General features: G+C 49.5%; 4 protein-coding genes across 4 annotated transcripts; 2 read left to right on the forward strand and 2 right to left on the reverse strand.

The window, feature by feature from the left end:
• Positions 1–272: 272 nt before the first annotated feature.
• On the reverse strand, positions 273–4,781 carry TrAFT101_008919 (uncharacterized protein). The gene is made up of 7 exons (XM_024905310.2): positions 4,265–4,781; positions 3,764–4,211; positions 3,585–3,708; positions 3,358–3,528; positions 3,043–3,306; positions 2,853–2,970; positions 273–2,781 (listed from the first exon to the last, which is right to left on the reverse strand). The coding sequence occupies exons 1-7, from the start codon at positions 4,317–4,319 to the stop codon at positions 1,811–1,813; spliced, it is 2,151 nt and encodes a 716-aa protein (XP_024761655.2). The 5' UTR covers positions 4,320–4,781; the 3' UTR covers positions 273–1,810.
• TrAFT101_008918 (uncharacterized protein) lies at positions 310–1,784 on the forward strand. Its single transcript, XM_024907891.2, has one exon. It carries the CDS (start codon positions 508–510, stop codon positions 1,372–1,374), a length of 867 nt encoding a protein of 288 aa, XP_024761656.1. The 5' UTR covers positions 310–507; the 3' UTR covers positions 1,375–1,784.
• A 2,555-nt stretch (positions 4,782–7,336) lies between the features above and the next one.
• TrAFT101_008920 (uncharacterized protein) lies at positions 7,337–9,896 on the forward strand. The gene is made up of 3 exons (XM_024905308.2): positions 7,337–9,217; positions 9,343–9,474; positions 9,549–9,896. Exons 1-3 carry the CDS (start codon positions 7,780–7,782, stop codon positions 9,593–9,595), a joined length of 1,617 nt encoding a protein of 538 aa, XP_024761654.1. The 5' UTR covers positions 7,337–7,779; the 3' UTR covers positions 9,596–9,896.
• Positions 9,811–15,863, reverse strand: TrAFT101_008921 (uncharacterized protein). The gene is made up of 2 exons (XM_024905309.2): positions 15,344–15,863; positions 9,811–15,129 (listed from the first exon to the last, which is right to left on the reverse strand). Exon 2 carries the CDS (start codon positions 15,085–15,087, stop codon positions 10,345–10,347), a length of 4,743 nt encoding a protein of 1,580 aa, XP_024761653.1. The 5' UTR covers positions 15,088–15,129; positions 15,344–15,863; the 3' UTR covers positions 9,811–10,344.
• Positions 15,864–16,672: the final 809 nt, after the last annotated feature.

Consider the following 16,672-nt stretch of genomic DNA (forward strand, 5'->3'; position numbering starts at 1 on the left):
CCTTAGTGACCATCCTCACCACAAAAGCGACTGAACCCGAAATAAGAGTACATAATTATACTTGTAGCGGTCTCATCCATTGAAGTAGCCCACTGTAAGCTCGATTTGGCCGCTAAGCCAGCGCCTTACAGGACCCCTGCCATCTCTTTGCATACAGTAGGCCTATGTAATACTGCTCTCAGCGGCGTGCTCCGGGGTGGCCTGTTCAATTCCGGCATGAATTGAATGTCGTACGGAGTGCTCCGTAAAATACGACCCCTCCCCCACCATAGATGAGAAAGTGTGATCCCACTCCAAGAAGCCGAGAAAAGACGACGCTGGGCGCTAGAAAACTTCGCCAGTGGGGTTGTCATTACTGGGTATTTGAAGCGGTAGCAAATCTGTTAGGTAGACTCACTCTTCTCTCTTTGTTACTCTTACATACACACATCATATCATATCATATCATATCATACCCCATATCTTCCATCACCTCATTCATTGCAAAACCACCGGTAAACCGCCAACATGCCGACTCAGCAGCAGAATCCACCTCAAATCGTGACCCGGAGTCTTTCCTACACCTTTCCGGACTTTTCCACAGGCGTACAGGACATCTCTCTTGATCTGCCTCCACGCTCACGAACTCTTCTGATTGGTGCCAACGGTGCCGGCAAGACGACCCTTTTGCGTCTTCTGGCTGGAAAGCGCCTGGCCCCGGGAGATGCCATTTCCATCTGTGGCGTCGATCCCTTCAAAGAGGGCCTCGAAGGCGTCACATACCTCGGTCTCGAGTGGGTGCTAAACCCCATCGTACGCAACGATATTGGCGTCGTAGAGTTGCTTCGATCTGTTGGCGGTGATGCTTACCCTGAGCGCCGTGACGAGCTGGTCGACATGCTTGATATCGACATCAACTGGCGGATGCATGCCGTATCCGACGGTGAGCGTCGCAGAGTCCAGCTGGCTATGGGTCTTCTGCGTCCCTGGACCGTGCTCTTCTTGGATGAGATCACTGTCGACCTTGATGTTTTGACTCGCTATGAGTTCCTTGCCTGGCTGAAGCGGGAGACGGAGAACCGGGAGTGCACCATCGTTTATGCCACCCACATCTTGGATAACTTGGCTGGCTGGCCTACCCACCTCGTCCACATGCATCTCGGCACTGTCAAGGAGTGGGACACTGCTGAAAACATGCTGCAGGCCGTTGATTCGACTGTTGGGCCCACTGGCAACAGCCGTCTCGGAGAGTTGGTCATGGGTTGGTTGAGGGACGACCTGAAGGAGAGAGGGCCGAGAAGCCAGGTAAACCGAGCTCCTGAAGGCAAAACTTATGGTTTTGGTGCTATCAAGATTGGAGGATATGGCGATGAGTCCAAGCAAAGGGAGAACTAAGAGAACATTGCTTAAAGCACGAGTTTTCTCAATCCACGGAGAAACATTTCTTTGGAGGTGATGCCTTCAACGGCTTATCGGACGATGCATGAGGCTGATCTTTCTTTTGTTGTCATAAACGGTCGGTGAGCACAGCATTCAACGGTGCATGGCGTTGGCTATTTGGCGGAGGGGCAGGCCTCAACTCTGCCTTCACAGCCGGATTCTAGTTTCATTCTGTTTTCAACACTCTGGGATGGGATAGCTGATGGATAAATCGCATTTACTTCTCTTTTTCTTTTCTCTCATCCTCTTTCTGCTTGTTTCTTTTTTTGATGATACCCTGAATTTCAACCGATGGGATATAGGCAGCTGGTCTGTTTCAACTAGACCTAATCAATATATAGCCACCATAAGAAGTTGCAATATTTTTCTTTCTCTCTAACTTCGTCTTCAGCTAGATGGACATTTTTGCCCGTGCTCGCGGTGTTGCATCCATTGAGTTCTTCAGCACTGTCATTGTGTTTTTCAAGAGCTCAGCTATGCCACCAAGATTCTTTTCCGCAAGTGATCTCAAAACTTCGATACGATAGTCTTGCCAGGAAAGCTGTATACCTCCCGCGACAGCTAATTTCGAAAGACTGTTTTGTGTCACAGGCCCAGCATGCCTTGTCCTAATGGCGCTACTGCTACTTCCTATAGCGGCATCTTCAAGATCTCGCACCGAGCGAATGCTCTGAAAACAGAGTACAGGCGAATATGATAGAGTAAGAAGTGAAGGCAGAGAGAACGTTTTGTCCACTGAAGATACATATGCCGTGAGGCTAGACACGGTAGGCCGCGGCACCAGGCAGCCATGAGAATTGGTATCCGCATCGCTAAAGGCTCTACTTCGCCAGAAGCAGTTACAGATATCCATGAGATACCCGTTGTATAGATTCACGTAGGCTCTGTCATAGGAGAGAGCGTCGATCAGATTAGAGCCATCGTTTCTGGCCTTTGTCGACATGGCCATTTCGAAGCCTTTTTTGTAACATGCCAAGATGCCACATAAGCGGGACATGGTGGCCACAGAGCTGCTGAACAAGAATGTATAAATCAGCTCCGAGGGTGGCAGTTCAATCCGTATATAGTACTTGAGAGAGTCGTCATTAACGAGGTGGATCGCCTGTTCATAGAACTCGATGATGGCAATATTCACCGACTCTATGGGAGAGGTTTGTAGAAGAGTGAGGCTGAGTCGCCCGGTATGGCGTATCAACGCCGTGACGCTTGCATTTGCATGGGTCGGAATTAGATCGCTCGATTGTAATATGGCAGTCCAGTGGCGGAGTATGTTGGAATATAGACCTAAAATTTCAACCTGAGAGCCTGGCGTATTATCTAAGATAGCTAGCTCTAACGGTTGCAAGATACGTTGATACAGTTCTAAGTGGAAGAGTTAGCTTATATATACGTTGAGAGCCAGAAATATATTTCCGAGAAGAGCGAATACTTGCCTTGGAACTCCACAAGAGGAGCAAACGACAAAATCTGTAGAATGGAATCATGCTGGCTAGATCCATTCCATTGCTGGAAAAATATAGCAAAAAAGCTAAGGATAACGGGAGGTATAGACTATAGTCATATATCAGCACCGGCCATGAAGATAGACAGCTGGTCTATGTGCCTGCGAGAGCTCTGACTTACTTTACTTTGCACAACAAATTCTCTCACAACACCCAAAACTTCCCAGAGCACGGCTTCATCAGTATCGCCATCAATGACATTTTGCAGAACTGAATTGAGCCAGTTCGCTACCCGTTGATAAGCCTCTGCGTTTGGACGCAGAAGCAGTAGCTTCTGCAGCAAGGGATCAGCGAGGACGGCCACAAGTTGGTTAGGCAGCTCTATCCTGTCAATATTCTGTACAAAGCCTGTGATGTTTTCGACTTCTTCCAAAGTAACAGAATTCTGGAGTAATGTTAGCATATGAATGGGCCTTGGAGGTCATGGCCATATTACCTCTGTGGCATGAGACGTGTGGACGGCCGGTACAGCTCTGTTTCCTTGGCCGCGGCCGGTGGGGCGATTAACCCGGAAGCCATCGAGAACGGCCTGTGAATTCTTCTCTGCTTGCAGAGCATAAGCCTCTTGGACTTCTTGGAGCCTTTCTTTCCATGATATATCCGGATGCTGAGGCAATATTAGTTTAGCTCAACTTGTATCCGTGCTATTGCCATTTAACCAACCTTGAACGCTGAAGCCCTGCCACGAACTAACTCTCCCAATATGATTTCAGGATAATAATCCTTATAGACTCTGAGAAGGCCGATTAAATAAGGATCATTGGCTGTCTGTCGTGATAAGTTCAAGCTAACAATCTAGTCAGTTTTTGAGCTTTTTTGAATCCTTCTCATGAGATACTCACAGAGCCTGGATCCTAAAAGGTCTAACATGTTTTCTTCGTGTGATAAGTGCCAATAAATGGCAGAGATTTGGCCGAATCGCCGCTGTATTGAGCAAATTAAAGAGAACACCATAAGCTTGAGCGAGCACGGCTGGGGTTTCCAGCACGTGGTGGATCATGATGAGCCATTTTAGAAGTGCTACCTGGATGTTGAGCGAAGGCTTAAGTGCTCCATGGCCAAGAGCACCAATAACACGAATGGCAATATCGCGGGATACTCTGGAGACAGGATATAGATTTCTGACTATGGCAGCGCGACTAGCCTGGTCAAGGTGGCTGGGCGTAACAACCAGATCAACAAGCTGATCAAGTGCTTCCGGCAACAAGCCATTTTCGTACGCCAAAGATGTCAGGCTTGCTACTGTAGGCCTGACATCTCCCATTCGGGACTTGGCTGGCAACTTGGAAGCTAACATGCGGTAAGTAAATGCTACACCAAAGGGGGCATATTGGCCCGCTCACCCGCAGCCACATCGCGAATGAGTGCGTCGATTTCCTCAGCCGCAGGAGACGACATATCCTCGTCATGCAGTGACAGAAAGAGAAAAGGGGGAATTGAGCACTATGGCGATGGTGGGAGAATGCAAGACCCCAGATTGGTTGCAAAACACGCTGTGGCGCGTCAATCGCCAAAACGAATCAGAAAACAAGGCAGCGCAGTTGCCAATTTTTCATCCTGCAGCTGTTGCAGCCAGTGAAGAGGATTTCCATAAAAAAGAGACAAAAACAAGGATGCCACGTTTTGATCTGGCCCGCTGTTCGGCGTCTTGTTGAGTCGTGCCCAGCCAGAATGGCGATACCGTCGCCGAGATGAATTTCTTGTTTGAGCGCTTACTAGGTAGTTAGTTGCATGGCCTGTGGAGAAGCCATCTAGCGTGTGCAGGTCTACGCCGGGCCAGAGGCTCAGTAGACACCTGCAACTTGGATGCAGTTAAATAGGAGAGCAGAAATAGTAACAACTGTGTGTGTGTGTGGATAAGATGCAGCGTGTGTAAGGGATTGATTGAGGCCTGGATGGGCCGAGTTCTACTGGGCCAATATGGAGCGAGAAGCAGCGAGTTGTCCTGCGTCGAGCTAGCAGCAGCATTGCATCTCTGTCGTGTCACAGTCCTCCGCACTGTAGGCGTTTCTGATGCGGGCCTCAGACCGGAGTGAAATCCAAAACCTCTATAGTCTATCACCAGTATTTCGCACAGTGCAGCATAGATGTGAAGGCTGGCTCTTCCATGCAAGCTTGCATTCCGGCTTCAATCCCGAGGTGTCATATCAGGATGTGGGATATGCGAGGCATGAGGAACTTGGGCAAGACTGTCTCCTCTGGGTTTTAGCCGCTGCACGAATATGCAGGAAATCACCGTTTCGCTCCATCATAAGCGTCGTAGGCCTCGATGGTCACGACGTAGCAGGCCGTGGTGCTGTGCCATTGGGCTACTGCAGGTACAGCTTCCATTATGCACGCATGTGAGGTATCAGATCTCGTCCTCGTGCCCATCAGTGAGGATTTACCTGCCTGTAATGGTAAAAACCGCCACTGCCCGCCATATGTATCACCGGGCTATAATAATAATGGGCTTGGCAACTCAAATTGGGCACCAGCATAGGCTCTGAAGAAGCCGCTCCATACAATTGGGTGGTCTGGTCTCGGTCTGTAATTGCCTTGCAATTCAAGGTTTTAACGGGGAATATTTCGGAGGTTGCGTATTTGCAACATCGTCACTGAATTCCCGCAAACTACTTCACCCTACTGTAGGAGGCAGAGGATAGGTAGTAGGTAAATATCAGTTAGCGAATACTACTGTGAACCTACTGCTAGCAAACAGGCGCAGGATTAAGTAGCTCACTTTATTACTCTCTTTGGCAAATGATGCTTTTAGGGGATGGTCCTAGTGTCTTGACTCTCTGAATCCGACTCCTCATGAAGCAAAGTCTCCTTTACAAGGAACCTATAAGAGAAGTAGGTATTCGGTAGAGCGTCTCGCATACCCTAAACTATTCAAGGTGCTACTGCTGTAAGTATGGTAGGCATAGTAGGTACTCGTCACCAAGTTGCTACTGAGCAGCTTCTAAATTTTACCACCCTTGCTATCTTCATGTCTCTCTTTGTCCTTGTTACCATGATGCTCTCTGCCCCATCTCGCCGGCTGACATCTTCCCATTAGCCCCGGTATAGATGCATCGCCAAGTAGGCATGTACTGGCTGCCACAAGCGGCACTACTCGCCGATCCTTGAAGCTCTCCCGCAGCCCTTCCCTTGCCGGCGACCGGCCCCATCATTCCGGCATATTAAACCAGCGCTAGCCGAAAATGTCCCCGCCATTGCGCTGCCCACGACTCAGTCTTGTACATGCATCACACAAACAAGCAAACAAATTTGCATCGCATTGCATGGCGCAGCCCAGAAACAGTCTATTACTTGGCCACTACACCCATCGGAAGACCCTTTTTCTTGAATGGCTCGTGTATGCCCAACGCAATATGGCTCGAGTCCGATTGGGCTGGCCAACATCATACGAGAGTCCGCGTGTCTCTTTGCTTGCCTGCTCGATATTGTCTTATTGGCAATCATATCGCATGTGGGTAGAGCCACCTCAAAATGAGATATTCTTCTTATACAAATTGCTACACCGCATGAAACTGCTGTGACGGTGAGACAACAAAGGCGCGATGGGTATTCGACGGCAATTGGGCAGGCCTGTAAAGCTCTATCCAAGTGAATGCTACGTCTTTGGCAGTGAATGGCTTCCTAGAATAGCCTTGGCCCCATCCTCTCGATCGAGCCAGGATTGGTCATCAGCCTTACTTACACTGCGCCTTATGCCTTATGTACTTTGCATCTTTGGTAGCATTGCCTGCTTCACAACACGGCAATATGCCGGCTTAGCCATGTTCAGGCAAGGGTACAGCTCGTTTGGTGCACTGGAATTTCCGGTCATCTTTCATATGAGCCTTCTCTGTGGTTTATTGGGTCAAGTGGCCCCCTGATACTTGTCTCTGTTTGCTTTTGGACGCCTTGTGACCATAATGCCCTCCATACTTTACTGTTTGCTTCGACTTATTGGCCACTTTTACGATGCATCTCCCGCCTTTGCCACTTTCGGCCAAAGCTTCCTCCCCCTTTCCCTATTTCGATAGCCCGATATTCGTTGTGCCAGGGCCAGGGCCAGCGAAGCAAGATTTACAAAAGTTGCGGGATTTCACACAGTGATAGTCGCCTCTCAGTCCCGTCTCGTCTAATGGCCACAAATGGCCAAATCCTCTGGTTAATGGTGGACCAGGCGTGCAAGTTTTGCCACAGCTTATGCTGGGTGTGCTTGAGGTGAGGTGTAATTGTGTAATTGTGCCCATGGTCAATCCTACTAAACCCCCACGCGGAGGTCATCCCTACATTTCTTGCCCCTTGTCTTTCCTTGCCGTGAGAATCTTTTGTATCCATCGAATCGGACTTGCCCCTTGTCCAGCCCAACCGTTGAACCCTAAGCAATATTAGGGCTACATCTATCGCATGCTGAATCATTTGGAATTATGGAGCCTGGAAGTGCAAGCCCTGTCCTTATTCATTGTAACCGCTGCTGTACGAGAAGGAGCTTTGGACATGAAAGATCAATCCACGTATTTTGATTTCTGATAAGACATAACACCTTCCAAGGCGATTTTGCCCCCAATTTATTTATTATACCTTTGTTTATATTATTTATGTTACTACCAGGTCGCAAGCCCTGGTTGCTACCTAATTTGGAGCTGCGGAAGCAAATATTACCTGCTGTTGAAGTGTTTTTGCATTGCAAGAGCGGCGGTCTTCTGTCCACACTTTGTTTCACGACTCATATTGTGGTATCAGTTGATTCAGTCACCATACAAGCCAAAAATCCTACTTACTCGCCTCGTGTGATGCTCATGCGTCATCCTCACAAGGCCTGTAGCATCCAAAGAGCTCAAAACTTTCTGTTTCCCCCAGTCGACTGGCTGTAGGAGGCAACATGTCCACTGGAGCGTTCTGGCCTAGCGGAAACACACCCAACTTTTACCCCTCCGAGGTTTCAGAGAGGCCCAGTGCCACAGTTGTATGGGATTACCAGAATTGCATCCCACTCGTTCGAATTCCCAGCTGGAACGGACCTATTGCTCTTATAACCCCTGTCGTGGTCCCCCCTGCTGGGAATGATCCAGCTGATAATAGGGACCCTTTTGAGATATTCGGCCAATCGCTTTCTAGTCGAGATTTCTCGATACGGCATGTCCCATACACCAAAAACCAGGGTATTACTGGTGTTCATTTGGCATTCATTAGAAGAGCAAGGGTCGTTATCTTCGTGATTACCCATCTGGACGGCCCTGGGTTCCCGCTCCAGCTGGGGTTTGCCGAGCTTGTGGCACAGATATGCGAGTCTCGACCGCTCATAATTCTTGCTTGCTGTAATATTGCCGGTCACAACATTCCCAGTACATATTTTCAGACTCTAGTACATGTCTCCGGGTATGCCAACCATGAGCTTCTAGTCGCAGCTTCTCTGTTTCTTGATGGCGGGGTGGGCTTCACAGCACCGCATGCGAACATTGGTACAAGTGCATCTGGACAGAATCAAATATTGGATGTCGAATCTGCATGGTCGGTACGGCCCTGGGTTGCCGAACGAGACCTATTAGAAACGTGCGCGCTCTGGCAACAATGCCTTCCCTACCCGTTTCATCTCAACCCAGCAACTCTGGGACCTCTCCTGAAGAGAGATGGCTATGCATTGCACTACGTTGTGCGAGACCCAGTTAATGCATCATTGGTCGGATTTTGTGCGGCATACGCTACTTTCGCAGACAGTTTCGATGTTGCTCTGGTAGGCTCCATCGCCGCGGTCATAGTGCACGCCGCCTATAGAGGACGAGGAATTGGCTCATCTCTCCATGACGCTGCCATGAGCAGGCTTCAGAGAGTCAGGGGCGTGCAAAGATTGCGCCTGGGGACGACATTTCCTCGACTGCTCTGCGGCGTGCCGGTAGAGATGAATTATGTGGACCAGTGGTTCGAGAGAAGAGGTTGGCCTGTCAGCACGCAAGGGCACGGAGGCCAGGGTAGCCTTGTCGCAGACTGGATTCTTCGATTCATGGATTTACCAAGCATGTCGCTTTACTCCGTTGGCCTGGGGTTTAGGCAGTGCGTCGATTCCGATGCCGAGCAAGTCTTGAGTATCGAGGATCGCCAGCCTGCGACAAGTACCCACAGCCATGGCTGGTATGATCTGTATGCGCAGACATTGAGGCAAGGGTATATAGGCGATATCATAGTTGCTTATGAAAACGATACAATAGTGGCTACTGCTGTTATCTATACGCCTGGCGAGCAGAGTCCAGCGGCACTTGATATACCCTGGCCGGCAACGTTGAGCAATAGCATTGGAGGAGTGACTTGCATATGCATCAAAGGTGAGCCTCAGCTGTTCTTCCCCACCTTTATCTTTTGCCTTACGGGTAATGTTACATGGAATATTAAAGAAGTTGATTCGCATGCTTTGCCAATTTTGTTCTATTACTAATGATTGACGTATTAGACGCGAACAATTCCCGAGAGATAATACTCACTGAACTCATATTTGCATGCTCCCGGGCGCTGAGTCAACGGGGCATGACAGGCATGTTCCTGGACGGAGTGTCTCGTGGAGAAGCAGAAATTATCCCGCTCGGTGAGTCTTCGCGCTGCAGGCAATTACGAATATTGTCTGGATTGATCTTGGTAGTCCTGACTGCGTTATCATAGGTTTTCAAAAGTGGATGCAATACAGGGATGTATGGAGAGAGATGTGATATAGTCGCTTGGCGATATCTTGTGTCGGTTACTTAGTTGTAGCTGCGACGATTTATTGTTGTATCGCCGCGAAGTATGGTCTGGTGGAGTATTATGGAGAAAAGTTCTTTTTCTACGTTGCTGTCTCGTAGAAGGGTAAGGCTAGAATAGCTTCGGTAGCGCACATCTTATAACATCTTACTTGAGCATATGGGTCGAGAAAAATGTCAAAGTGAGCACATGTAGGTGTATAAATGATGTAACTATGGTATTAAATAGATAAATGACTGCACGGCGGCACAGTAAAGAAGAAGTCCTCGAAATGACATACGTCCTTGTAAATTGGTATAAGCACTTGTACCTATATATAGATAGAGTAGAAAAGACAGCAAATGACATTCGATCAAAAGAGACACAAAGACCAACTTAGAGAAACAAGAGATATAGAGGAAAAAACTGAGAAAGAGAGACAAAACTTTTAGACCCAGATAGATTTTCCACCCTCCTAATAGTATTAACGCCCACCGCTTCCCAAATCAGAGTCTTCTCTGATATCAAATCGTCATCGTAAAAGAGGAGTGAGAAAAATAAAACGAGACAAAAAAAAAAAAAAAAAAGCCCATACGAGTACATGACGGCTCGCGCCCTGCAACAGACTGTGTAGCACAGTCCGAACCGCTCTTTTTTTTCTTTTGCTTTCTCTATTATTTAAGTGGGTTTTGTAGCCCAAAACAAAGTAGTCGAAAATGAATCCAACTGTACAACTCCTTTAAGCCCATTTCGAAAAGTCAACTGATTCGACGAGCGAGTCAATGCCATTTACCGTGCCAACTTCGGTGTCGTTTGTCTGGGCCGTTGATAGTATTGACGAGCGATGAGATGTCTGCTCGCTAGTGTTGGTGAAGAAAGTGGCCACGCTTGTTCTCCGCAAGCTGTTGAAGCTATCTCGTACGCTGCTGCCACTTTGCTGAGCGGCGTCTTGGAATGGATGCAGAGGCTGTGGCTGGATAGGCATTGAATTGGTGAGAAGCGTCGGCGGCGAAGTTGACGATACAGAGCCGAGTTTTGGTCCATGCTTCTCTCGCAGCCGCTTGATTTCTCGGAGACGGCCAGTCCATGAGCTGATATGCTCACCTTCTTCCCTGTTATGCCACACATGAGAGAAAACAGATGCATTCAAAGCAAGGAGTCGGATGAAGGCCGGGAGAGCCTTCAGAGAGACCATTTTAGTGTCGGATGCTGGCGAGATGGATGGAAATCCGGGCTTGCTCATCACTTGCACGGTATAGAATTTCTTCTGCTCCGGATTCACCTCCCTAGCGGCCAGGAATGAAGCTGGAGACGCCGGCGTGATGACAATATTGACAAAGTTGAACTGGCTGGGGAAAGTGTCGAATTTGAATGGAAGGCCAGAGTCGTTGAAGATAATATTCACAAAGTCATTGCCAATGTGCCGCTTTTTTGCCACACACAGCGAATCTCGTTCCAGATTTGTGGGCATTTGCGTCGTGACATGAAAGACAATCTCAGTCACCCTGTCTCTCCAGCAGAATGTATACTCCCCATCGGTGTCGAATTCACGATCCAAGCCCTGAGTATTGAAGTTTGCACCTTTTAGTTTAGTCAAGGTTCCAAGGCCATTGAGAAATTCAAGGTAGTCGTCACTCCCGGATACGTTTGCCAAGATCTCTGCTTCTTCAGTCTGGCCTTCGCCTATATAAATTACACCAACCTTGTGTCCATCCAGACTGGAAAGACGATCAAAGACTCTGATGGTTCTCTGAGTGACATCATCGTCTGGTAAGGGGATGGGTCTTGCAGAGTCGTGCGATTGCGGAATCGGGGACATAAGTTGCACCAATAAGTGGCTGGGCAGGATTGAGTTGGACGTTGGCTGGCCTTCTCTAGTGATGTCGACATGATTCTCTATTTGATGAGGAGGAGGAGGCCGGTACGATTCACGAACGGTGTATGCCGACGTGCCTGACGGTTGTCTCTTAATGATCTGAGCCCATCCAGATGATGTGGCCTGCTTGACAGTGACAATACTGTTTCCGACTAGCCACCGTTTAATTGCAATGTCGCCAAAACGGTCTTCGGTGAAGTAGGGATCTTCTGCCGACTCATCAACATCTGCAAAGGTGACCCTTTGCATAAAGTCAATCGACGTGACGGCGTGATCATCCATGGCATGCACAGGGCCATCCGTATCTGCAAACAGTTTCTTGGCGATCCAACCAACTTGGTTGACACGGTCGGGCAACTTGAGCGCCAAGAACCAAAACAGGATAACATGATAGGCCAAGGCGTGCACGTATTGTGGAAGGTCGTCTGAAAGAGCGGGCTGCGACGAATCTGACGCAGCTGAGATTGAACCGCCAGACATTAGTAGCTCGCCTACGTGACTGTTCCGTTGCTGGACCTGCTTCTTTTCTCTGGCATACTCCAAGTATCGGAAGCAAATTGCAAAGACAATTCTAAACTCGTCTTCCCTGAAGTTAACGTATACATTGTGCAACCGGCTGAGGCAAGCAAGAAATTCCAAAATGTGCACTGAAACAAACGGCTGGGTGATGATAGCTGCCATCTGGTTCAGCATCTGGAGCAACGACCTGCTTGTTGAAAGAGGCAACTCGTGACAGCATATCGACAAGGCGTGAATGCAACACTTAGCGCTTCTTTCCCAGGTAGAGATGCCATGGACAAACACCTTGACGATTTCGTCTTCGTCAGTTTTCTTAAAGTGCTCATGGTAGCTGAGGATCATCGTTAGACTGTGATAAAGGCAAATCGCTATATCAGCTCGGCGTAGGCCCAAGGCATTGGGGGGCTCTTGGAAACTGTTCTGCCGAATCTGATCGCATACCATTTGGCGAAGGTCCTGTATCTCCTTTATAGCATCTCTAAAGATAGCATGATTGCTCAGCTGCGATGGCAGATGCACCAAGACAAAGCTGTATATCTCCCAGTCGCATCCTTTGAGCATATTTAACACCGTGCTCAGCCAGGCTGATAGACCGAGAGCACAGGGCTGATACTCTGTTCTTTCGGTAACATGCTCTTCACCGTTCGTCTCACCTTCAACGTGAATATGGGATCTGAGAATTGGGCTATTCAAGGACGGGGCGGCTTCGGGCAATGCGTCTGGGTCTGGATACTTCCACATTTGACACTGCCTGTTCCCGGTTTGGCCTTGACCAATGGATACACCGCGTGCTGTGCGAGATGACATAGTCGCATCAGTTCTTGACAGACGACCCATATTTGCTACTTCTTCGGCTTGCTTTTTTGCTAGCGAACTCTCTGTGCGAAATAGAACAGTGGCAGTAGACATGGCTTCCACGCTGTTGTTGGTAATGAAGATTCGATTTGCCCAGTCAGCGCGGAGCCTGAAAAGCAGCTTCATGGCTGTCAGTCGAGCATCTATTTCACAATGATCTAGCGCTGCAATGCTGACTAGCACATTGAATAGCTTCTGGCTTTTATCGTTGTGGAAATTCATAAGCCGCATAAACATCCGGACATATCCCCTTGTGACAACATTTGACGGTGACTGTTCTACCGGTGACCTTGTGTGCTCAGCAGTCTCCGACGAACCTGGCCGTACTAGAGGCGATGTAGGCGATGCAATAGGTGATTTTAATCGATTGCTGATTACAATTGCTCGCAATGCATTGATAACAAAGTCAAAGAGCTCTATGTCGCATGAAATAACCACTGAGGTCATAAACGATATGACGGCGTCCAAGACTAAGACGTCTGCTTCCTCAGCAATATTTTGGAGTATGCTGTTGGCAAGGCGAGGAATAAAGTTTTGTTCATCTCCGTCGCCCACTAAATCAACAATCTCGTAAGCATCCATCATACCTTGCAGAGCTCGTAGCCGCGTATCTGACGAGCGATTCCGATTATTGAAAAAGCCATCAAGTACAAGAGCCAGATTGGCTTCCCATTGCAGATCTGAAGGAGAACAGCATCTGAATTCTTGGAAATAGTCAAGAACAGTACACGCCGCCTTATCGGGAAGAAGTTGGTGCACACTAGCGAAGAACTTGATGACCGTTTGCCTGGGCACAAAATCACCCGATTTCTGTTTCACCACCACGTCAAGCCGAGCGATAAGTAGCTGTAACTCCTCATAGACGGCACTGTCCATAGACTCATCCCTTGGCCGGTCGCCCGCCGTCGGATCAGTCGCCTCTTGGATCCTGCGATAGCATTCTGCCGCCGTGTCCAGCAGACCTGACCAATCCTCCTCGAGGATTAAGCGGTGCAATTGCCCATTCTCATCGCTGAATAAAGAGTTTATGAGTTGAAGAACGGCATAGTAAATCCTTGCCGACGATGAGATTCTGAGGGTATTGGATAAGCCATCCACCAGAAGCGCATATGGAACAGGGGGATATCCGCCTTGCTTAGTTTTGGACAGTAATTTCTCCAAGACGGCGAGCGCACCTCTGATGTCGCGCCCCATGTCCTTGCTGCTGACTTCATTCGGCGTCGGGTTGCGAAGAACGTCGAGCAAAATACGGACTGACGCCTGGCCATTGTGCGAAAGGCAGAGGTTCGACAGCGTATTCCAGGACTCGTCATTAAGGTTCTGAACGAGGCAGAAGATGGAGCTGAGGACCTGGATCGTGCTCTTGAGTTTGCCGGTGGGCACGGAACCAAAAGTTACAATGGCATCAATGACAGATATACAGGAACGCAAATCTTCAACAACACTAGTACTCATGCAAACGTCGAGCAGACAATCAATTAGGTCCGATATCGATTTTTCATCAGCGGGGTTGAAGTTGAATTTGATGACATCCAGGATGAAGGCAAAGAGCTGTGCGAAATTTTGATCTTCGCCAGTCGCAACGGCTTTGTTCTTGGAGCTTCCTTGCCCACGCGCGGCCTGGGAGGCTCTTCGCGCCGCACGGGCAGCATTATAGGCATCATGAAGCCACTTTGTGAGGAGGGGAAGCAGTTCATAGTCAAATCCAGCCAGTATTCTACCGCGGTTAGTCAGGTCTACCAGTGCGGCAAGCTGCAGATGGAAGTCATCGGGATTGGCCGGAGCAGCCACGGTCTGAAAGTACTCTTTTCGCTCCAAGTCTGTTGAAGAAGAGTGCTTGACACATTCCGTCAACAGCTCCCAGCCAGCCTGTCGCATCGCATTTGGCTTATTCGGTTCAATCAGATCCTTGGCGGCATACCATATCTCAAGGACTGGATTGAGTGGGTATTCGGTAATGGCAAATTTGAGGGTGTTGGCAGCCGAGATACGCTCGGATTGGCTGCCATGCTTCAAAAGCTCGAAAGCATCCATATGATTTGCGGATAGGCCGCGAGAGCTTATTGGCACGGCATTGCTGAAGTCGGTTCTTGGGAGCGCCGCCGTCGATGACGAGAGCGGCGGTGGAGATTTGGTCGACTTTGAGCCGGTCAGGCCACGGAAGACGCTGGCGATGCCGCTTGGGCGTATAGAATCCGGCGAAGAAACATCCTCTCCAGGCTGTGGGGACATGTGCTCGTCTTAGAAGGTCTGAGGCTTGGCTGCGAAGAGGGACTATGCTAGCGTGTAAGCACATGAAGAACTCGATTCGGTGAACATCAGGCGGGGGGGTGGGAGGGGACATGAAATACTCAGGCAGCTCAGATATCTTGCTGCTGCGAGAGTGCCTGCCAATCTCGCAGATGCGAAACGCTGGAGGGTTGCGCAACCGGAGCAGGCTGTGATGGGAGTGCCGCGCTTGGCCAAAAACAAAGAATGAAGCACTCACTCCTCGAGGACCATGTATCCTAGATAGGACATCAAGGTTCATACAGGTATATGAAGACAGAAAAACGCCGGTGGCAGCAGCACGTGCGCACAAAGGGTGAATTCGAACGCAGGCGAAGCTTTGGAATCGGTGGCACGGCGTGGACAAATTGGACAGGTAGGTCGGGTTCGCAGGCGAGGGAGGGAGAATGTCGAGGTTGGATGGAACGCCAAGCGGAGTCGCTATCAGCTCTGGTCAAGGACGCCGGGATGGGTCATCGGTCGGAACGGCGAGTTCGAAGCTGGAGTTGTGGACAATGCCGTGCTGTAGCGCATCTGTAGAGTGTGGTGATATGGGCGAGCAAGCAAAAAAGGGTGTACAGGGTTTTTTTCCTCTTCCCTTGAGGTGCAGGACGACGAAAGCTATTGGCGTAGGGCAGGTCGTGCAGGATGCAGGATGACGGAGAGCAGGCCTTTTCATTTGCTCAGGAGGCGTTAGGTAAGGGCCCTTGGCGCCCTCGAGCAAGCCCCAGCAGCGTTTTTTTTTTTTTTTTTCCCCCGCGACAGCCTGTGCAAGTGCCTCTGGTAGGTGCGTGTACTCGAAGCGCGCCAGCTGCACATCATTGATCGCTGGCTCTGCCTTGTGGGCGGCGAAAACGCCCTAAATGCGCCCTAATCGCATCCCAACATCCCAACCCGCCACTAGATAGCGCTTCCGCCCGCCACGCCTGCGGGCAACCACCTGATTGCAGTGCCAAAGGGCTGAAGCGCAGCATTATCGCTGTTAGCGCAGACCACTAGTACTTTGAGCCGCTACCCAGAGCTATCGACGATGGCGATGAATTCAGGCTTCATTGATGCCAAAAGAGGTGTCTACCAGGGCTGTGAGAATCTTGCTCAAGCATTCCCTGTGAGGCCTGTGCATTACCACTGCCCCTCCATGCCCCGTAGTACAAATATCTTACCAAGATGGTGTGCAGCCCGCAGCGGTGTATCGTTGCCTGAGATGTATCTGACGAGGGTGTTGATGCTTCGATTTAGCGGCAGCTACCCGTGATGCCGATGCATGCATTCAGCTGACGGCTCTGCTTCTCAAACGGTCATCTGCGAAGCGAGAGGAGCCCCACTGCCAAGCAATATGGCAAAAGGAGGCCATTCGAGCGTTGCGCTTACTACAATAGTGAAAACGCTCCCTCTCCTTTGTTGACTTCACACCCAGGCATGGTTTTGGTTATATCCCCATATCGATGGTAGCATCTCTCCGTGCATCACTGAAGGAGAGGCTGGCATACTGAAAAATTCAGGGCAATTCCTCGCACTGTGGCATGGGTTGAAAAGGATTTGCGACCTG

The sequence above is a fragment of the Trichoderma asperellum genome, chromosome 5 (genome assembly GCF_020647865.1).
Source record: "Trichoderma asperellum chromosome 5, complete sequence".
In the NCBI taxonomy this organism is placed as follows: Eukaryota; Fungi; Ascomycota; class Sordariomycetes; order Hypocreales; family Hypocreaceae; genus Trichoderma; species Trichoderma asperellum.

Coding starts and splice junctions, on each gene's coding strand:
- TrAFT101_008919 (XM_024905310.2), bottom strand. CDS start 4,319: ATGTCGTCTCCTGCGGCTGAGGAAATCGACGCACTCATTCGCGATGTG. Junction 3,709..3,763: donor CCTTTTAGGATCCAGGCTCT/GTGAGTATCTCA, acceptor CTAGATTGTTAG/CTTGAACTTATCACGACAGA. Junction 3,529..3,584: donor GCAGGGCTTCAGCGTTCAAG/GTTGGTTAAATG, acceptor ATATTGCCTCAG/CATCCGGATATATCATGGAA.
- TrAFT101_008920 (XM_024905308.2), top strand. CDS start 7,780: ATGTCCACTGGAGCGTTCTGGCCTAGCGGAAACACACCCAACTTTTAC. Junction 9,218..9,342: donor GACTTGCATATGCATCAAAG/GTGAGCCTCAGC, acceptor TTGACGTATTAG/ACGCGAACAATTCCCGAGAG. Junction 9,475..9,548: donor AGCAGAAATTATCCCGCTCG/GTGAGTCTTCGC, acceptor GCGTTATCATAG/GTTTTCAAAAGTGGATGCAA.
- TrAFT101_008921 (XM_024905309.2), bottom strand. CDS start 15,087: ATGTCCCCACAGCCTGGAGAGGATGTTTCTTCGCCGGATTCTATACGC.
- TrAFT101_008918 (XM_024907891.2), top strand. CDS start 508: ATGCCGACTCAGCAGCAGAATCCACCTCAAATCGTGACCCGGAGTCTT.